This window comes from Columba livia, chromosome 6, assembly GCF_036013475.1.
Source record: "Columba livia isolate bColLiv1 breed racing homer chromosome 6, bColLiv1.pat.W.v2, whole genome shotgun sequence".
NCBI lineage: Eukaryota > Metazoa > Chordata > Aves > Columbiformes > Columbidae > Columba > Columba livia.
In genome coordinates, this window is record NC_088607.1 from 17366876 (window position 1) to 17389995 (window position 23120).

Here is a 23120-nt window from a genome sequence, read left to right on the forward strand (position 1 = left end):
TTTTTCCTGAATAGATACTTTACAGTGTAGCAATAAATTCAAGCACTGGGAAAGTAAATGCAACTGAAGTACCCTTAATGATGCCATTGTGTAGTCGTTATGGTTATAATCCCATTACACAGACCTTTACCTCGAAGGCTATAAATTCTTTGAGAAATTATTCTAATGGGGCATTACTTAAAGCATTGTGTTTAAATATGACAAAAAATGGGAGGATTTAAGTTTGAAAAACCAAGTCACACAAACTGAAGTAGTAATAATGGAGGGATATTAAGTTTTTGCCTATCATGCAGACCTTTTAAATTTGTATTTTCTGATAAACCATGCGACATACCCGTCACTGGGGTTGGTACTTGTTATTTGCATCACAGGCATGCCTGGAACTTGCTATTAAGGATCAGGACCCCATTCTGCTCTACACCTGCAAACTTAAAAAACAGCACATGAATCCAGAATTGTCAGTCTGAACACCTGACCCAAAGCCCAGTGAAGTCAATGGGAGAGTTTCCATTGATTTTAATTATTTGGTTCAGGAGCTAAGTAAGTATTACTAAGACAAAAATCAATATTGTCCCACAGTGGTAATGTTTTCATGTGCTTCTATTGATCCATTTGTCATAGATTACAGGATACCTTGGCACTGTCAACACACGAGGTTTTAACAAACTGATTTGATTTATTAAAGCTATTAGATTAACATCTGCAGTAGCAACTATTTATCAAATGTCAGCAAACAAAAGTTCAACAGGAGGATCACCACAAAAAACGACTTGTTGCACAATAGTTGCTGAAGTTCAATAGGAACAGTGTTTCCTTAAAACCAATTTGTGTCAGAGTCCTACATGATGTGCTCAGCATAAGTTGAGTATTCAGAGACTTTTTTTTTAATAAATTATATCATCAGGTCTAAGAAAAGCTCTTACCTTTCCTGGAATATCTTAATTTACCTCCTTACAGGATCATGGTAAAAAGAACATTGCTGTCATGGTATGATTATAGAAATTATGGCAAAACTTTCAAATCAAATTGAACTTGCTTATTGTCAGTTACGCTTTATGATTTAATAATCCATCTTCTAAATAATTACAGTGAAATGCATCATGCTATTTCAGAAATACACTGCAATACATTACTGTTTTTATAGTATCTGATTTACAAATGCAAATCCTGAGGCGTCATCAATAGAACTGCTTATATCTGTAATGTTTACAATGTGATTGTTCAGTTGACAGCTCTGTCATTTAGTTTTGACACTTTATAAACCATCTACAACCCTTAGGTCATTTCTTGAGAATGGTTCTTCAAAGGTGGGGCCTCCAATTCGATTTTTGTATGGTTGTTTGAAAAATAAATAGTTCATACAATTTAACAATTATGAAGTAGTAGTCTAGTGATGTAGATATTTCTTACTACATGACCATAATCTACTATCTTAGTACGTCAAACTCCTCCATGGGATATTGTTTCTCAGTTTACTAATAGTCACTAGAAAAATCACTAAGTTAAAATATGATTTTCTCCCTTTGAAAGGATCTTTTTTCCTGGAAGAATATTTTAAACCTTTCAGAATTTTCCTGTTCCAAACCTAAAACTACCAGTTATATCTGACATACACCAGGATGGGTTACATTCATTCATGTTTTCCAAACCAGTGTAAAGCTTAATTTGCTAATTGAATTTGTAATCATTTATCACATAACCTGTTACAGTATGAAAATTTCTGACAGTTCAATCAATCATAACAAAAATGTGGATACCATGTATATCTTATCAGGATCACTAAAATAATGGGACTTCTGTTTACAAGGTGTCGATTGGTTTTAGAAGCTTTGATAATGACTCCAGACAGTCAATAAATACAGAGACTTTTACATTGCCAGTAGGAGCCGAACTAAACTATCTAATCTTTTTAAAATGACAGACAACAAAATGAACTCTGAACTTAATCCCCTTCAAACATTAAGGAGACAGTTTAGTGCTTGAAGTACTATTCAAACTCAAACCCTACATTTAAAAAAATCATTAAGCACCTGGTTTAAACACGTGAGAAAATTCAGGAGTTAAGGCTGTTTTTCCTTCCCATTGTGCCTGGGCAGTGGTCTGTGGTGGGCTCCAAGTCTGTGGGAACCTTGTCTTGAGCAAGGAAAACACCTGAGTGCCTTTTGAAAGGACATTGGTAGTTAAAGCACTAAAAAAAAAGAAAAAGGTGAAGCCTTAATTGTTTTGTGTCTCTATTGAGCAGATTTTGAGGAAGAGATAGGGGACAATATTACACACTACATTTTGGGTGACAGAATTAACATTGCTCATCTCATAATCTCTGAAAATGACCCATGGCCTTTAAGAGGAAAAGTGGACCATGTATGAAAAGGTTATGTTAGACTGAGAGATGGGGAGAAGGGTGGCAGGCAATGGCTAACATACAAGTGTGACAGCATCTCCAGGCATTAATTAGTCACTAAGATGATTAATCATGGAAGGCACGTTTCTCCTTTACTTAAAATTTATGGAGCAAGTCTAGACTTGATTTATAAAGTGACACCCACCACAATTAAACATTTCTCAAATGCCTAATAGAGAAAAAAAAGATATATTTATTTGATTATAACTACTAAACATTATAAAATATAAATAAATTAAATATATTAGTATATAAATATATTGCAACATCCCTTATTTCATCTTGACAGTTTAAAAATGAATAATAGGGCCACCTGACTGCAGGACTATTTCTTCTACTAGTAATAACGTAAGAGGAAAGAAAAGAAAAATATCCTCCTTATCATTATCAATTCTTCTGAGTCAGATAACTGTTTGCTTTTTAACTTCCTTAGAATTTCTATGTGTACTGCAAATCTGAATCCTCCCAGTACTGACAAAGGTTCAGTATTACCCTGTTTTCCATGGATTGCATCTTGCATGTATCTTTTATTGTTTTGTCTTATGAATATACCTCTCTAGCTAATAACTGGAGGAATCAGTCTATTCTAACATCTTCAATGCATCCCTCTTGCTGCCTAACATAAAGCCTGATGTGATAATTGCTTTGGTCTTATTCTTAAAATGACCCAGATATCTTTATTGTCTTCCCTGGGTAGTTGGAGATAAATTGTGTTAAATCTCTGCATTTGTTATTAATTAATTCTACTAAATAGATACTCCTGACATATTTTTGATGCCTCTATATATCTCAGGCAGACTGATGTATGCAAAGGGAAAAGTATAATTTAAGTCAGCATTTGGACTTCAAAATATTTTTAATTACCAAAATATTTTTGCATGGTTGAATGCAATCTGTTGTTTTGCAGTTTTGGTGGGGTGTGTGTGTGGTTTTTGCTTTTTTTTGTGTGTGTGGTTTTGTTTTGTTTGGTTGGTTGGTTTTTGCATAAGGTATCCTCATTGTCTTGGTAAGTTACAGTATTTGTATGTGAATGGTTTCAAATATTTCATGTTATTAATAACTGATTCTCAAGTCAGGAATTTCTGAGGTTTGCACTATCTGTGTTTTGCCATGATTAGTTATTTAAGCTTGTCTTTTCTGCAGTGCTGGTTGGGCAGACTGTAGTAGCTGCATGTTGGCTGAGTTGCCACTTGGATGAGCTACATTATCAGGACAGCCTAAATCTTATAATGGATTGTTATTGAGAAATGTGGTGTCTGTGTCCTCAGGTCGAGTGGTGAGAGTGTGATTTGGCACCAATTTCTGATATTTTTAAACCATTTTCTGAAGTCTGTATTTACATTAACTGTACACAAGCTGTATCTTTATTTCAGGTTCTAGTTATGCTAATTAATTTTGCTGACCTACCACAACACTTCAAGGTATACTACTAAAAAAAAAAAAATCTAAAAATGCTTTATGCAGAATCTTTTTGTAAGTTTGAATGACAGGATTTTGATAATCAGTACCTTCTCTGGCAGTCATTTGTGGTAAAATTAGTGGAATTTTACCACAGGGCAACAAAGATGACTAAGGGAGTGGAGCATCTCCCTTATGAGGAAAGACTAAGGGAGCTGGGGCTCTTTAGTTTGGAGAAGAGGAGGCTGAGGGGTGACATCATTAATATTTACAAATATATAAAGGGTGAGTGTCACAAGGATGGAGCCAGGCTCTTCTCGGTGACAACCATTGGTAGGACAAGGGGTAATGGGTTCAAACTGCTACACTTGAAGGGAGGTTACACTTAAATTTGAGAAGAAACTTCTCAGTGAGGGTATCAGAGCACTGGAACAGGCTGCCCAGGGAGGTTGTGGAGTCTCCTACTCTGGAGACATTTGAAACCCGCCTGGACGTATTCTTGTGTGGCCTCATCTGGGTGTTCCTGTTCCAGCAGGACTTGGGGGATTGGACTAGATGATCTTTCCAGGTCCCTTCCAGTCCCTAATATTCTGTGATTCTGTGAATTTTATGGTATTTTATTTCATGGCACTTTTCCTTTGCAAGAGTATATTTCCATAGTTGTCTAATCAGTATTTCCTGGGTCAGAGAAGAGCTACATCTCTTATGATGAAGAAAAGAAAGATGCTGAACCAGAACCCTGCCAGGTGCTGTGCTGAATGAAAATCCACAACTGCTACCTCATTTGGATTCTATTTTTTCCTTCTTAATTTGTTTAAAACTTTTATTAGTAATTCTAATAGATTCCTTCCTAAATCTGCCCCTGTTTAGTTACTACGCATTTAAGGACAAGTACTGTAGAAAATCTTACAACAGGAAAGTCTGTGTTAAAGAGCTATACAACTGGTCATGAATTGCATCTAACTGGTATCCAGTTAGAGTAGAACCTACAAATGCCTATGAGATACACTGCAGCATCTCTTACTCTCCAGGGCTTCTTGGTACATGCTCTTTCATCCTCTTTTCTCCACCATGTGCTCCCAGAAGCATTGTGTTTGCGCATCACAGACCAAGTTATAACTAAGATTAGTTATAGCTATGTGTAATTTTTTTTCCATTTGTATTAGTGGTAGCATGTGTGTTTACAGCCATGTAACACTAAACCAGATATGCCTTTGTTTTTGTGATTTATGTTTTTTTTCTTAAACAGGAAAGCATTCATTATCAAATGTTGTGAGAACAATACAGTAACTGGAGGTTATTTTATATGAAAATATTGTTGATTGTTCCTCCCCTAGAAATCTCTCTTGGCAGCTCACTTCCTGCCAAATGAATCAGCAAAAGCTGCTCATGAAAGTTGTTAATATATAATACAAGCATCCAGCACCGCACTTGCTCCTTATCTATAAAGTCCTTTTGTGATCAATGATTCACATCACTTTTTGATTATAGTCTCTGAGCACAAACAGTTTCTTAATATAAATTAATGGCCTTGGAATTTCTAAATAAACATTCCCTTTTGTTTAGCATCATTTCCTATTTTCTTACCAAAACAGAGTCTTATTGTAACTGTTCAGTTTTCACTGGAAAAAGTGTTTGTGGACTGGAATGTTCTCAAAAACAAGCAGTTCCTTTCAGAGCTATTAGTGTTGATTTACAAGGTATAACCTGCTATGTTAATTGAATATCACTGGGAAATATTACCAAAAAGCAGCTAGTATGGTGTGATACTGTAAGTAATAATTCCCGCATTCATTTACTGGAAAAAAGATTTTCTCTTGAGGTATAGTACTATTTGGCAATGTTGGTTGTTTTTGGTTTTTGATCTTTCCCAGTTATAAACCCCAGGTTATCTAAGCAGAAGAGACTGTCAAGATACTTCCTCTACATTTTCTTATTGTTAACACTACTAAGTAGTTAGGCATGGGTTTTTCAGCAAAATTAATTCTGAAGATTTCCTCTGGCTAGGTCTGACTAGTAGCATAATTAAAATACCAACCATCACACTGTGGTAAGCTAATGTTAATTATCCTTTCTTGCAAACTTCAGTGAAGCATGAGTGGAGAATGCAGCAGAAGCCTGACCTGCAGGGAACTGGTATGAAAAGCTACCTGGTAATACTCTTTTTTTTTAAAGGCAGAGTTATTTCACTTAAGTCAATTAGGTGGAGTTCTAACTAAATTGAAATAAGAACCTGAGAGATTGAAAATGCCTACGGAGACATTTGATTAAATTAATTGTAAACTAAAGTGATCCAAGCTTGTATTCAGACAAAGGATTTATTTATTCCCCAAAGCATTTGAAAAATATAGGCCATGATAAAAATGATCAAACTTCTGGGTGAGTTGTTCATGGTGGTTTCAATGGAAGTGTTTTGGTTTGCAGTGAGGATAGGCTCAGAGCAGGCACGGTGTCTGTCAGTCACTGTGATCCAGCTGGCAGAGCAACTCACCAAGCTCTGGGCACTTGTCCGTGGCCGGTCAGATGTCCATCATACACCCATCCTAACCTCAAAAGTCATTTCGATTTCTGACTTGTGCATAACCCAATGAAGCTGGTTTTCTCAGGAAGGTTCTCCTGGGTCACAATGAATATAAACGCAGTGGCTAAGGCAAGATGCTCTAAGTGTGGGGGGAAAAAAACCTCTCCTGTTCCAGAAAAGCTATGTCCTCCAGAGCAGCATCTGTAATACAGCCTGTCACTGCCTACAAGAGAGAGAAGCCCTCAGGCTCTTGACTCAGAGTTTTAATTTGACACCAGTTCCTTCAAAACACTAGTAAGCAGAGAGGAATTTTTTAATGCATCAGTGTTTAATTCTGAAGAACAGTAAAGAAGCTACTTCATATGCTATTATCCAATGTAAGTAAGCAGTGTCTCCTTCAAATCTGAAATTCTAGCATTGTGTTAAAATATAGGAGAGGTATTTACTTAGTCTGAACTGTTAAATTACTTTTTAATCTGTGTCCAGAGCTGGAGCTGAGCATTACTTCATGGCCTATATGTTGCAATTAAAATGAAATAGTACTTGGTCCTTAATGGTACTGAACTTTATACAAACACGTAGGATGAGAGTGATTCTCCTCTCATTCCTGCTGCTGTCAGACAGAAGTGTGTCTGTTCAGCCAGGAGTCTCGATGGCTTTATTGACTTTTACAAAGATAACACCAGCACCAGCTGAAGATCTCTTCTGATATTTTTAGGCACTTGTAAGATGTCAATGAAATGTCAAAAGTAGTTAGTGATGCACTGCCTTCCTAATGGGAGACATGTATGTTGTTTTGAGCAATTTACTATAAAAATAACAAGTGTTAATGTGCAATAAAATATTATTTGCTCAGTCTTTTGATGCAGAATGTTATACATGCTGTCCAACTCTTAAATCCAGTGTAATTAAAACAAAAAGCAATGATTTTTTACTACAATTCAGGAAGCATAATCAACTTAAATGCTCTGAAAAAACAAAGTAATTTCCCTGCTGATATGTAATGTACTGGCAATATGGAGTGATAAGGAAAGTCAGCAACCTTAAAAAACCACATTTTGTCAGATGCTTGCTAAAAAGGTGTTTTAGTAGTAATGCACTGTAGAGAGACAGTACCAAGTCAGTTCTAGAAAAGTCAGAGTTTTAGTCATGGTAGTGCTTTGAGCACTGAAACAATTTCTGACACGTTTCCCTTGGCTTATGGTGTGTATGTAATACCCGACAATAAATGGTATTTTTAAATAGAAATAACAATTTGATATTCAGTAACCTAAAGCACAGTTAGTCCTGCAAATCCTTATCATATTGAAGTGCAGCTGGGACAATTGATAAACATGCTGATTTGCAGCAAATGCCTGGGAATCATACAGGTTAATATCAAATTTATTGATGTATCCAATTTGTATTTAATCAGAAAAGGTAGTAGATTATAAAGACCAGAGCATAAGAAGGAGGTAACCACTATACCTTTTATTAAAATTATTTTAAAACTCCTATTTCATACACAATTTCATGGGTTTAGAAGAAAAATTCTAATGATACTTTTTTAATATAACAAACGAAGAAGTCTAGAAAGGTATCAGAATTCCCTTTTAATAGATAAAAGATTGCCGTCTTCAGTGTGGTGCTGCCAGCTTAAGCCAATACTCTCCAAGTACTCCACTTAGCCCAACCTATATTGCACACAGGTTATTACTGCATAGGTTATGCTAAATTATCTGTTCCTGCATAGCTACTCTTGCTATATTTGCTGGGACAAGGTGCCTGATTTCTGGCAGCGTAGCATTGAGCACTAGATTGGTCTGAGCTTCTCATTTCAAACTTTCAACAGTATGTTTGAGAAAAATAATTGTTGTCCTCATCACACGGGCCAGGCTGAGTTAGGTGCAGCTATACTGTTAATGGTGAGGTATACGTATGCTCATGTTGGTAACTAGAGGTATTCGGGGGGTAGAGAAAGGAAAAAGAAACATGTTAGAGTTCCTTTCTTCCTACTCACAAATTTTCTAATGGTAGTGTTAATCAGGAAGCTCGGGTTACAGATTAAATAAAACTTCTTAAAGCACATGTGCACCAAGGCAAAAGATGGCAGTGGTAGTTCCAGCAGCTCCTTATCGGCCTGTCCCTCCCAAGAATCACTTGATGGGGTGTTGCCACCATGCTTCATCAGAGAGGCAGGCAGAAATGGGTCTGGCCACCAGAAAAGACGCAGACACCAGGGGAATGGGAGCAGCTGGTGCAGGTTCTGGGGAGAATGAGCTGGTTTGCAAGGGTCCAGGTTTGGGGATGAGCCCAAGAATGGAGAGAGCAGGAGATGCCAGAGAAATGACTAATGCCATTGTTGTCCTTGTGGAGGGATGTAAAGAGAAGATATCTGGGCAATGACCAATGAAGTCATTTATTATGGATGGCATTGCATGTGAAAATTATCTATAGCAATTCCATTTGAGATTGGATATTTTCCCCTTTCCCTCTTTTCCATGAATCATTCAAAATGGATTCCAATCCAACTGGGAAATAAAATTAAACAAACTGCTGCTGCTAATCTTGCACTGGTAATTTAAAACAAAAACTAATCTGCACTGGAATTACTTACCTAGTAGGGATGACTCTATATTACAGCACATGCTACCCTTTTTGTAATTGTCATGTGGGTAAAATGTATTTTTAAAGCATTAATACAGGCAAGCTACATTTAAACCAGCAGTTCTTGGCCCTCTGGTATCCCATTGGGGTTGGAGAAGAGTAGGAATTAAGGGAGGAAAGGGAGCACGGATGTGCTGAAAATGGTTTTGCTCTAGAAAAGCCTCTGCATCCTGTTTCACAATCTTGTTGATATTTGCCTCAATTTTCTTTCAGTATTCTATACAGAGTTGTGAACCATTTTTACACCTTTATGAAGAACTAGGTGCTTGGGCATGTTTTTTCAAAGCTGTCTTGGCAGGTCACAGGCCTTGAGGTTTCTGTCTGTCCAGGTAATGAAATACCTCCCTCAGACATAGTGAGAATGTAACAAGCACAGACAATATCTTCCCTTTTTCTGTCAGGGACTTCTAGCAGATGAATACTTTCTCAGGCTTCTTTATCTGGTTAAATTTCAACTACTACAAGAATGATGTCTCAGAAATAATAATTCCTTCTCTCCCTTTCAGCATGAGGAGCACCAGAAATTCAAAACAGAACACACGCCCACCCCCCCAACAAACAAACAAAAGCCAAAACCAAATAAGCCACTACCAACAAAAACTTAGCACTGTCATTGCTGATAGGCTATTTAGCTGCAGCATCTGAGAACGTTATGCGTAGTTGTGATGTAGAGATAAATTCATCAACTGCTGGCAGAACAGTGTATTAGCTTGTCATGTCACAGTGCTGAATTTCTCCTCTTGCCTTTTTGCAAATAAACTTACTTTCCGTGGATAAGGCAGCTCTCTAAGGCCTTTTGAGAGTGGCCCTGAACTTGGCTGGAAAAAGGAGAAGCTCACTGCCTGGAAGACATAGACCTTGGGCACATCTAATCAGCACCGGAATGACGGAAGAGGTGGAGAGTAGCAGAAGATGGAAACAGCCGGTGGGGAGTGCAGGTTGGACAGACAGCACAGGGAAGAAGTGAGATTGCCGGCAGCAGAAACAGCTTTTGGCAAGTATTAATAGACTTTTGCCTGTGGATCTGGGGTCTGCTACAGATCCACCGCTATGCATTAGATCTTTTCCACATGTCATGGTCTTACACAGGTTTGGTGCTGGTGCAAACCACACTGCAGAGCCGGGCCGATGGGCCTGGTGCAATTTGGTCTAACCCTGTATACCCGAGGGCACTGAGGTACCTCAGCACCCACTTCCACACTAAGCAGATGTAACATCTGCCTATTTCTTGGTCATTCACCTTAGTATTTGTTTGCTTCATTTTTACATGATTTAGCTTTGTTATTAAACTTATTTCCAGGAAGCTGTGTATCTACAACAACATTTGCACAACGGATTCAGAGTACTGTGTATTTTGGTTGATTTATTCCTAAGGCAAGCTTCTACTTGAGTTTTTGGGAAAGAAGGAAGAAGAAATTGTACCTAAAGCCTCTGTAAGTATCAAACTCACTTAAAACCACATAAAACATTCACAAAAGCACTCTGTATGAAGTGCCATGCTCCCATCGCTGCATGGCGGTTCTCCTGCAGACCACAGCATGCGATGGCTGGTGTGGATGTCCAAGGCACCTCCGATTTACCTGGTTTGCCTGTGCTCTGCTATGGTGGTAGCAAACGTACTTCTATCATGTGAATCAGCTTAAGCTCCAGTTCATGCAGTGTAATAATTTTTGCAGTTTTACTTTTATAGTGTCACCTCATAACTGATACATTAATACTGAATCTGGTGTCTGTCAGAACAAGTAGTTACAATGTCCTTTCATCTGCATTTGTGTGACATCCAGTGGCTGGATGGGTCAATCACAGGCTCTCATTTCTTGCGAAAGGTGTAAAAACGGCTCACAACTCTGCTTAGAACGTAAAAGCAGCAAACGTATTGGATATTTACACTGACAGAGCAATTGCTCAATTTTGATTTAAAACTAAACAGGTGATTAAAGCAATTTGTTCAAGGGAACACGTTACCGATGTGTACATGGGTAACTCATTGTAGCCTTCAGAGCTCTTACCCACTGCTGCTGTCCTGAACTTGCCCCGTTGTTCCTGCTGGGCATGGGAAAGTGAATAAACAATATATTGCCCTAGTCAGAAAGCAGTAATTTCTGTTTTCCTGCATTTAACTGTTGATTGCACCACATGTACCAAGACTCCCATCAATTTTGTCAGGAGCGGTACTGAGCTAAGAGCCAGATTTTTATTAAAACCTTTGAAATAACAAAAATAACCAAACATAACAAAATTGACTATGTTACATAACATTTAATTAGGCTTCTAAAAAGTTGTTTACATTGAAAGATCTAGAAGTATAGTCTTGTGTTTGAAATGACTGCCTGAAATTAATTTGTGGCATTTGTGCAAAGTATTTTCTTTGCCATCATCATGGCAATGACTTGACAGCAGCACTGCTCCCAACATTTGTGGGAGTTTATCCAGTCTCTTTTTCTTCTATGCAGGTAATGAATTAGTAATAGTTTTGGCTATTGCACACTCTTATAAAAGCCACAGTTATCCCAGAGCATTTTATGCACTCTATTATTATAAGCAGCAACTAATGTTGAAACAGAAAAAGACAAGAGCATAAAAGTTTCTCTGCTTTTCCAGTCTGTTTTACAAGGTCTGTAAATCTGCTCCATAAATCCAGCTAATTTCTTGTGTGCAGGCTTTTTATACAGGAAGAGGAAAAAATACATTTTTTTTTTTCTTATCTCATAAAAGTTAACAGAGAATTTGAGCATTGATGTCTAATGTCTGAAATGACTTTAAAATTGTGTTTTCAAACTGACTAAATTTCAAGCTTTATATTTATTACTGGTGAGCTATTGCAAGGATGTAAAATATTTTTGCAAGTAAATTTCTTGTTAAGATAAATAAATTGGACGCACACACAAGAAAGACTGTGCAGGCCTGGGTAGTGCATCCGAGGCAAACGTTACCAGCAGAGACAGGAAAACAGCAGCTGTGCACCATTCTTGGACACAAAGTCCCTCAGGAGTCACGAGGTTAGAGCAGGATCTGTTTTTTCACGCCTGGTTTTGCTGACTACAGAGCCACTTGGTCAATGATAATAATCAGAATAAAAGTCCTCTCCTAAAGTTAGACTAGTTTTATGCTAATCTATGGCTAGGAAAAGCAAGTCAAATCTGTCAGAATTGTATCTAGAAGAAAACAAAGATCAGATATATGAAAATGTCTTTGCTGAGATCCAGTCCTTCGAGCTGCCTCTTGGAACCACTCTAAGGTATGCATCTTTTAGATAATATTACGTTGTTCATGATGGTTTTGTTCTATTCTATTGCTGTTATTTCAGTCAGCCTAATATATTAGAAACTTGGTTTTTCTGACCCTGAGATCTGCAGGAAAGTTGCATTTAATTTCAGTGTGATTTGCCCTAAATGAAACATACAAACCAAGGTCACCTACTCAGCTCTTTCTTTTCAGTAGGACAAAACTAAAAGCTGGGTGCAGATTCTTTGTGAAGAAAAAGATTACTCTTAAACATGAAAACATGGGGAAATTTGCTCTTTTGTGTAGCAGTGTGTTTAGTTTGCTGTTAACAGCTACATTTTTAAAGAGTTGTTCTTGCTTAGATTTTTAATAAATGCAACTTTTTTTTTAATCACTAAAGACACAACTAGTTAAGGTTTTGCTGTGGATATTCCTAAATATATGAAGATTTTAATATTTTTTGTCATTTGCAGCTTATGGGAACTGTTTAATGGTAAATGTGCAACTGAAAAAAAAATTCCTCTCTATAGTAACCCCCATTAAAAAAGTAATATATAAAATATTATGTTATATGTCTATTATCAGTATCTGTAGAAGAGTTTTAAAAATAGCCTGCCTGGAACTGTAGGCGTCAGGTTGCAGTGACTATCAGGCTAAAGAAAGAAAATTTAATTTACCCTGGAATATGTATGTGTCAATCTAATACTTCAGTAACGTGACGGGAGAAGGAAAAAAAGAAAAGGAACATGGGAAGATTGTTGCTGCATTTGAGAGAGTTCTTGTAGGAAATACTACTGCAGCGAAAGCATGCACTTTGTAGGCACTTGTCTACATTTGGAATAGTCCTCGTTGATTCAGTAGGTGTCATCAATAAATCAGAATCAACACTGAGTATGATAAAGCCACAAGCATAGACAAGACGTGCAGGGTTTTGATGCCATTTATTAAGTAGTGCCCAGGTGTAGTTGCACCAGGGTAGGAGAGATGATGAGTTTGATTACAGTAACTGGAAGGGTGCCAAACACAATTGTAGCTGGCTGGTGTCTAGACTTTGATGCATTCAGTTGTAAATTCCTCTCGGTTCCTCATTGGAAAAGCAGCCACACGTCGCCCTGAAGTTTTACACTTCAGGCCTATTTCTTTAAGTTGGCTTTCCACTTGTGCGCAGATTACTTTGCCCAGAAAGCACGTGTAGCCTGTCTCCTGAGCATGCAAAACCCAAGGACTAGCTCATCTTTGGCCACAAACTAAACTATGTATAATTTAAATAGAGAATGGGATACTCATCCATTGGAATCTGAAGCTTTGCTGCACAGGTACACTAGGAAACAATGTGCCAGTTTCTAGCAGAACACATCAAGCCAGTGCACAGAAACGTGCGCTTTTCGATTATTTTATATTTACCCCGACCGCTACATTTCTATCGCCTAAAGAAAAGAAGGAAACAAGTCGGTGAGCGGCTTTGAACGCAGAAACCCCCGCAGAGCTGCCGGTGGCAGCGCCCCCTGCACCCCCCACCGCCTCCCGCTGGGACCAGCGCGGCCGGTGGGTACGTGAGCAGTCAAAACCAAAACAAATTTAAAAAAAGAAAACTAAAGCCAAACAGCCCCCCACCCAAACCCAACATCCCAAGAAACAAACCAGAACTATCCCAGAGGAAAAGGCTGGGTCTGAACTTATAAGCGTCCAAGGCGCCTCCGCAGCGTGGTGCTGCGGGGACAGCTGGTCCGTCCGTCGCACAGCCGGGAGAACGGTCGGACTTCGGGTGTCCCCTTTCTGTCACAGGGCGCTGAGCGGGGCAGACCAGGTGGCGCCAGAGGAGGGCAGCTGCCCCGGGTCTCCACCGGAGACGAGCGGCCGGTGATGCCCAGGGGTCGGGGGTTTTCGCCGAGCTCCCTCGGCACAGCCCTTCCACTGGCAAGGGCCGCGGGGTACCGGCGAGCTGGGGCGAACCGGGCGGGCGCGGCCCGGCGCGACCTGCTCCTCCTCTCCCGCCCCTTGCTCTCCCTCCTCACCCCTGCCCGGGCCACCGGCCGCCCCTCCGTGCAGGAAAACCATCCTCGGCGGCTCCCGCGGCCCCCCGCCCGGCTTTGCGGCCGCCTCCGCCCTCGGTCCCTCCCCGGCGCCTCCCGCAGCGGCACGGCCGCCTGGTCCCTCCCATCCAAGATGGCGGAGAGTCTCCCCGAGCATGATCGGATCCTCCAGGAGATCGAGAGCACGGACACGGCCTGCGTGGGACCCACCCTGAGGTGAGGGCGGCGGAGGCCGCGGCGCCGACGGCGGGAGAGGGTCCCCTGCCTCGCCAGGCCTGCCCGCCCCTCCGGGGAGCCGCGGCCCGGCCCAGCCGCGTTTTCTGACAGCTTCTCCCCAGAGACACAGCGGGGCCGCCCGCAGCGCCTCCGGCGGGAGGGGCCGCTCCGGGTCCGGGAGGGATGCGCAGCACCTGGGGCGCCCCGGTGAGGCCCGACCGCTGCCACCCGCCCCAGGCCCTGCGGGGGCGTCGCGCCCCGGCCGCCCGCGGGGTGGCAAGAGGGAGAAGGGGCGGCCGCCGTGCGGTGCGAACAGGGCTCGGGGCCGGCGCGGCCCGGGCGGCTGTCATGCCCGGCCGGCTGCGCTGACAGGGAAGGGGGTCGAGCAGAGGCTGCGGCCGTGCCCCCGCCCCCGGGCTGGCCTCCCTCTGTCATTGTCTGCCAGGGACGAGGGGCGCTGCCCGGCTTCCGGCGGCGGTGGGCGCGGCGGAGCCGGGACGGGGCAGCGGCGTCGTGCCGGCCGTGACCCGGTGTCGGCCTCTCCGTCGCCCGGGCAGGGAGGGCTCCTGTCCCGCGCTTGGACATGGGTCATCGCCTTGGGGTGGGCGGTACTCCCGCGTCTGTGCTGAGGTCGGGACCGAAGCCGTGTTGTGGGTGGTGTTTGCAGCAGTAAAACTGCAGGGCTCCTCTGTACGCGACCTTTCCTGGTACAGCCCGACATCTCACGGCCCCGGCCAGGTGCCTTCTGGAGATGCGACAGCGTTCAAAGCATTTCTGAAACGCCATGACTTCAATGCTTTTTTTCCTCCAGTTCCACATGCTGCCTAATGGCGTAGCCTGCGTGTTGAAGAAAAGGTTTTGCTTAATCTTTCCTGTTAGAGGGAAATGTCTCATGGCCCTTCAGTCAGAGCTGGGGAGAGAAGGGCAGGGCCTGGAGGGAGTGGATTTGGGTATGGAGGAGATGTAGGGGAAAGATGGTCTGAATCCTGGAGCTGTGCTGGTGCTTCCCTGATCAGAGATGTCTGAAAGCTGTGAAGAAGCACAAACACTAGCCAAACTGGGAAGAGAGAACTGTGAATTTGCACGTTATCTCCTGGGGAAGATACCGAGAGCCTGTGTGCAGGGAACTGGAAAAGGCAGTTTGTGTGGCAGCATGTGGCAGGGTGGCAAGAGGATGGTGCCTGCTGGAGAGAGCGTGCGCAGGGCCGGGGAAGGGCGAACGTGGCTACCGCGGATGGGGAACCTGGTGCCAAGAACTGATGGAAGAAGTTGCAGGTGCGATGGGTCACTTTGCATCAAATTTGCGGCAAGTGATTTTGTGGTTGGCTGTGTATGGCTGCAATGGGACCTCGAGCTCTGAGGACTGTGTGGGCAGGTGACAGAATGGGCATTTTTGTGAGTCTGGGGCTATTGAGGCCTCAAAGAGCCCAAATGGTGGGTGGCTCAGACATCGCACAGGGGCTGCTTGTGGAGTTCCCCTGGTATTAGGGGCCAGCTTGTAGCAAGCTGCGCTCTGATCTCCCCTTACTCTTCCTTAAATGTACCGCTCAGTACTGAGGGGACACTGTGGAGGTGTCAAAGCTGAGCACCACAAAAAGAGCTTCACCTGTGAGAGTTTGGGAGCTCAGGTCGAGAGAAAGTAGCTGAGATGCTTTCAGATTTGAGTTGTCCCTGGAGGCAGTTTAGCCATGTTTCAGATAACAAGCCCAAGCAGGTTGGAGCTGACGTCTGCAAAAAACATGCCAAAACAAAAAACTGGGCAACTAAATGTTAAATCTAATTGCAGTTTAACTAAAATCTCCAGTATAGAGCTTGTATCAGAGGAACCTACGTAAAGGGCATACAGAGAATCCAGCTGCACAGTGGAAGAAGGCCTGTTTGAGAACCACAAATGTGGATGGGGGTGGGATGTAAAATGGACAAGGAACAATAGGAATCTCTTGTACATATTAAACATTTGAAATGTGTCAAAGTTTCTATAAATATTAACATTTCTTAATTTCTTTGCATGTTCCTTTTTCTATTTGCATCTCATCTATCTTATCTATTTTGTTATCTTAGTGACTTTTCAGAAGGGGAGATTTGTATTGCTGACTTTCAGAATTTTTAGAAAAGAAGTGCGTGTTGGGCTAATTTAACCTCTAGTGTTCATTTAAAAATAAAAACAATGAGGCTAAAGAATTATTACATCTGGCTGAGTGTTTTGAAAGATGTGTATCCAACATCACAGAAATATACTGCTAAGAACAGCAGTGTTTAAAATCAAAACTGATCCATCTCTTCAGCTGTGCCTGGTAAAATTTGTGAATTGCTGTGTGAAACTGAAAAGTCTGAAATCCCACATCTAATTTCAAAATCTGTTTCAATGAACAAAAGTGTGAACATAAAATGGAGCATTATTTTCTGCACATGATCTAGGTTTTACTTGCTAAACAATATAAATCAAAGAAATTAGTTGAGCGATTCTATGTATAGTTGCATAAGGCTATAACATAAAGCAATCCATCAGTTTCCAGTTGTGGAAGCTATTGACGCTGGTTGTCTCATATGATGACTAAAATTATGTTAATTACATTAAATTGAATATTTTTGCAATCCATGGTGTGTAGTGCTGGGAGAATATCTATAGCATCATGACATGCAACACAGTACTGACACACTTAAATAGCAGAACAAAACAAGGGGCTTGAGGTGAGTGGTTTGGATAAGTAGCATGAGGTAACACTAAATGCTGAAGATCGTAGGATATGCAAGATCTGACTTATCCTTAACTGTTCATATCAAGATCTTAATATCTTCCTAATGCATCCATGCTTCACAAAGGATGTATATTTTTTTTTAGGCTGTACATAGATTGTATGCAAACACATTTCTGCTCTTGTTTTTCTTCAGTGTCTTGTTTGCTGGTTTGGCAGCACTTGTGCTAATGATATAAAAAATAATAATGTATATAGATACACAGTGTTTTTGCGTGTAATTTACAGATAAGGAACAACACACAGACTGGCCCACAGGTGATTTTCTAGTACTGAGATGCACCAGTGTATCTGAAACACAGGTCCTTTCTAGGAGGAGTTGTGGTGCAGTTAGTACAATTGGTTCTGTTCACTATTTTGGAGAGTAAGTTAGCTCCTACAGATTGATCTGCATCTCAAGAAATATAAATTGAAGAGATTGGATTTGATTAAGTTAATTTGTATTGTACTTGATTTTTTTTTTTTTTTAATGTAAATTGATTATTTTATTCATTTAAAGTTGCTGGTATTTAACTTGCATCTCTAAATTTAGTGACACACACTGAATCATTATAAATGAGACTTAAATTGACTGTATAACATTCCTTTCATTAAATAGGCAGACTGTATATATAGCAGGCCAGGATTAATTTTTTTTTTTCAGCAGACTGTGAAGCTTTTATCAACATCTTTCTAGCTTTAATGGCTAACTAAATGAGATTAATGACAACACCTGTTAGAGGCTCGTCACTCTCACCTTTTTATATAATGTGTTAATATCTTATAATTCATGTCATATTCATAGTGTTGGGCTATGCAAAACTAGGGAGAGTTGTCAGCGCATTTCTAATCTTTATAAAGGAAAAGGAAAAACACAAAAAGAAATAAAGGCAGTTCCTATATCCCTCTCCAAGATCAAGATAAACGTATTAAAAAGTTTGTAACAAAAGCCTTGCAGGCCCTTACTGAGCTACATATAAATAAATATTAACAAAATTTCAGTAGTCTAATTTTAAGAGTGTCTTTACACTTCTTGAATACTCTATTGGATGTGCCAGGGTAATTAATAAGATAAATAATATTTAGAAGAAAATAATTGACCTTAGCTGCTGGTTAGTTAGTTTTATGTTGGTTGAAATAGGTCAAACTGGAGCCCCAGAGAGTAGAGGATGTTCTGCTAGTGTCCTGATATGCTATGCATATGAGGCTCTTTGAGCTTGTTGTAATGTGTAATACTTCAAAGCCTTTTTTTTAAAAAAAATAAATGAATTAACTCTTAAACTCTAGCCTGGCAATGTATTGTGTAAGCATACGGCAGGCTTTTTCTGAACACTTCATCTCATGAGCTTCGCATCACTGAGTCTCCATTGTTCTGTGATCCCCATGCACAGCCTGTCAGAGGATACCTCTGTGCCCACAGTCAGTTGACTAAGCAACTCATACAAAAGTAAAATAAAATTTTTAAATTGTGAGGAAATTGATGATGGCAATTTTGTAGCTAAGGTGAAGCTGCTAAGGAGGTGCTGCGTCTCTTAGTGTATCTGTAAGTGGGATGTACCCTGTGGCTTTGACCCACAACTGCAGCTCAGAAAGAGCTCCTCGAAAGTTAGTGTAAAAATGCTTTCAGGCAACCTCTCTGTTCCACTGCTGCTGAAATCTGTCATCACCAAGCTGTTGCCTTGTAGATGTTTGAGCATCTTCTAGGTTACTGTAAGTTGTGCTGGCCATGAGAGTTACTAGAAGGCATCCTGTGAAGGCATCTCACTGGCACGTTGTCTCTGGCTGCGGGAATCACACTGACAAGAGCTGTTAGGTTCCCGCGTTTCTGTCATGCTGCAGTGTGCTGCGGTGTCCTTCCACTGACCGAGGACTTGCATTGCTCTGGTAAAAGCAGCACGGAGCCACGCAGCTGCAAAGCAAAATCACTTCAGCGTGGTACTGCTTTTTTCTCATTTAGGTTTAACAGAGTCTGGTGGTAGGATGTAGATTTGTTGTGAGCCTCATAAATTAGTATGGGTGAAGTATTAGAAGCGATTGACAACTGTTCATCCTGAACTTCTGTCCTCGTGTTGCAGGAAAGCAGAAGGTAAAAACACCCTTCAGTAAGGCATCATTAGGGGAATAAATTAAGGAAGTGAAGGTAGCGATAGTGTTTCAAGCAAGACTGTGTTGTTCTTTCCTGATCAAGAGGTTCTAAGAAAATTCAGAGGTAGAAATATGGAATGAGAGTCTTAATTTTGCTGCTCTTAGTGAGTTCTGGTATGCTTTACAGCTACAGGTGCTTTGCTCTGGCAGGGGGCCATAATTTGTATTTTGGAGATATTCCTGTATCCGTTGAGGGAGTGTCTCCAAAGCCAAGTGAACAAAGTGGCTAAAATACTCTTTGGAGTATGACAGGATGCTGTGATGCCTCACTGTAACTTGTTTTACCAAAAGTATATGCTATTATTACTAGTAGGCGTGATCCAGTTATGTGATTCTGTATCTTTAGCAGAATAGTCAGTAAGCAGTAGCACAGGCAGTATGAATGACTTCTCTGGATGTGGGAAGGTGCTACAGCATTAACACAGTCACAGACTGAGAGATATTTTTTCTGAGCACTTGCTGATGGGCTGCTGGGATTTGTGTTGTGGTTATCCAATGACAAGATGTGGTTGCCCTCATTTTTGTCCTGTGGTCTTGCTTGTCAGGTGTGATTGTCTAAAGGCATTTTTCTGTGTTTTATTATTTTGGTTTTGGATTATGAGCCAACAATGCGCATTTTTCCTATAGCTTAGTCTTTTTTAAATATAGAGCAAACGTAAGATGGCTCTGAGATCATCAACCAATGCTTTGAATCAGAATTGATGATGTATTTAAATTTCAAATAATATGATAACGTTGTACAGCATTGTAAGCTATTTTTATGCTTCAAAAATCAGCAGTCTATATCTTCATTAACGGTCTGTCTTCAAGCCCTGCTCCATTTTCAAGTTAATGATGTGTTTCATTCCTCATTCCCTTTCAAACCAAAGTTACAAAGTAGCCCAAAGGAACTAGAAATTCCTTGTGTGTTAGCCGTGGGTTTTTTTTGGATCAAGCGCATACTTCAATGTATATTTATATATCGGTTCATTATAATAGCTAACTCCAATTTTGCAGCCGAGTTGCTCTAAAGAGAACAGCCTGCTCGTTGGGAACAGTGTATCCTGAAAAAACTGGTGGCTGGCTTGTAGTGTCAGTTGCAGGTTTTTTTACTTGGTGCAGGATTTGATGATATTACAAGTGTTTAAAGGCAACGGTCAGATAAAGCAAGTGTTTCTGTGAGCAGGTCTATCACCATGTATATGAAGGAGCTATGAAGGAGCAATATTTTTTTATCACTAGTCCATTACATAGAGTTGAAACAGCATAAGACAGATTCATCAATCTGCCATTTATATATTCAGTGGCAGAACTACAGTTCTGATTTTTCTGTGGGCTAGCCTAATGTTCTGGGCAGATTTACCATTGGTGGCAAAACATATTTTAGAAGAAGGTGAGGATTTGCTTCCATTGCTGCAAGTTTCAACATAGTAGTTTTCTACTTTTTTTAAAACCCGAAACTGTTTGTGGGTAATCATATCTGCACTGTATTTTTCTGTTGTGCAAAGAAATCTTTAGCTTCAATGTTGATTAATTTTGTCATGAAATATGTGTCTGCAAATCAGGTTATCTTGATCTTTTTAAGTGTTCATGCATCAGCTTCTGACTCAGTTCTTGCAGTGTTTTCCAAATGGGTGACTGCCAAGTGAAGCTTTAACCTAACTAGTAACCTCTGTGAATAATACTTCTGAAATAGCTCTCTCCAATTTCACAAGCATCACCAAAGAGCTTGAAATTGTTCCTGTGTTTAGGAAGCATGTTTAAAAATACATTACAGCTTTTAAAATATAGGGATCATCTACCAAGAGATCTCGAATAGTGTACTTGGTAGGTGGTTCATGCAGTTCGTAACACTGTGTTTCATTTAAATTTAACCTTCTCTCCATATGAATGGCTTACTCAGTGTTGCATCAGTTAAATTCAGGAAAGCCAATTGTAATTAATGTCATTTCTTCATCAACTTATTCCTCAAACTGGTTTTATTTAGGGTCTGTTGACTCAGATTTTTGGACCTGCCATATGCATAGGAAATGCATAAATGCACAAATTCCAGTCACATGGGTACTTACTTTCTTGCAGATTTTTGGGGGAAGCCAACAGCATGAACTGCACTCCAGCTTTCTGTGTGGTGCTGAGCCATTGCTCTGAGACTTTGCATTTTCCTCAGCACAGATACCTGAGGAGTCTTATCATAATTCCATTAAATATAAGCCTGGTTTTGACCTGGCAGTGCTAGAGTGTTTGTGCATACAAAGCTGAAATTACAGCAACTGCAGTTAAGCAAGTTTTGTCATGTTGCATTTTATGGATGATACTACTAAAATGAGCTCATAAAAATCTACAAAGGTTGATGTTTCTTAAATAATGCTTCTAAGGTAGTGCCAGGAATGGGTTTGCAAATAGGAAACTATTTCTGTGGCTTGTAGTAAACTATTAAGTATTAACTTTTTTGAAAACACCAACCTAGCTTTGCATCAACATCAAGTAATCACATTAGATTTTATCTTATTGAAGGGCTTGCTATGGCTAGTTATCAAGTCTTAGCTGTTGCTAATCTTTCTGGCTATTATCTGGTGATGGTTGAAATGCCCAAACCTAATCCCTGTCACCACAGACCTTGGTAAAACAATGACATCATTTTCAATTTAATGTTCAGTTTAAAATACACTCAACAACGTATCTCCTCCTAATCTTGTCCATGTCTACTAAGGAATTATTTGTGTGCCTGAGAAATCGTGTCCTGTGCAGGAAGGAGTTAATGATCTCTCCTGGAGCCTGGCCGAAGCCCTTCTGTACCTCAACCTTTGCCAGTAATACCAAACTAGTAGGGAACTTAATCACTGACAGAGCTATTAAGAAGGAAAGAAGCAGGTTTTAGAATGCATCGACCCTGATGGAAAGACTTGGGGTTTGGCAGAGGACTTAAAAGATGTCTTGGAACAGATCTGCACTAGAACCTGCAGAGAGAAATAGAACAACTTTTATTTTTCATATAGCATGATAAAGGTGTTCAGGTCTGATACTGTGAGTGGGATTTTCACTATGTCAGAGGAAGTAATGTGCTTGCAAAACTGCAGAGAGCGTAACTTGCAATTCTCCCATGAATCAGAGTAATACAAAATTAATAATGCATAAACTATAGTATGTGTACCTAGGGGGGGATGCTTTTGAGACATTTCAACTTCGCAAAGAAGTGTTTAAAATTTCAAATATTGCATATTTCAGTTTTAATGCACTATATCCTCCTTTCTGTTACAGACATGTAGGTGTTTTTGTTGGTAGCAGCTCTCACTGGGACTTGTGCAGTTTGCACACTTCCTTGTGTGTGGAGTCACTTTGAAGGATCTCTGCCCCATTGGTTTCAGCCAGGCAACGTTTTCTTCCGAATTTTGGTTTTAGTTAATTTCAAGATAAGAGTTACATAGTTGATATTGTTTTGTACTGTATGTTTGTTCTGTTTTGTTTCATAAACTTAGGAAACTGTAATGAGGTAGCCAATGTGTGTTAGCTCCTCCTGAAGTGTGGACTTTCTGTGGCGTGCTGGAGTGTCACCTTCCTTGCCCTAAGGTGTGAATGGGTTTTCTGCTGCTTCCTCTGTTTGTCAAGCTGGTAGATGGAGTAAGGTCACAAAGAGCAGCAGAAGTCAGTTTCTTCAACCCTGTTAGTTGCTTCCCAACAGACAGAAAACACTGTGAGGTAGTTTTACCCTGGCTTTTGAATTAACAGCAGCGTTTTTCAAAAGTCAGCTTTCATTTTCTTCGGTGATCCTGGGAGATGTGCATGTGCAGAGGATATATAGTACAGGCTGTCGATTTGCATGA

The 23120-nt window shown here is 40.5% G+C and overlaps 1 protein-coding gene across 6 annotated transcripts in view; it reads left to right on the forward strand.

The window, feature by feature from the left end:
* Positions 1-11911: 11911 nt before the first annotated feature.
* EXOC6 (exocyst complex component 6) overlaps positions 11912-23120 on the forward strand; it is a 93991-nt gene continuing 82782 nt past the window's right edge. For 2 of the 6 annotated variants that reach the window (XM_065067271.1, XM_065067272.1), the window contains exon 1: positions 13888-14440. In XM_065067271.1, the coding sequence (XP_064923343.1) occupies positions 14055-14440 (386 nt within the window). In that variant the 5' untranslated portion in view covers positions 13888-14054. Of the gene's footprint in view, positions 12205-13887; positions 14441-23120 lie in introns of those variants that run through there. The other 4 variants (XM_065067273.1, XM_065067274.1, XM_065067275.1 and 1 more) reach the window with 3 other exon arrangements.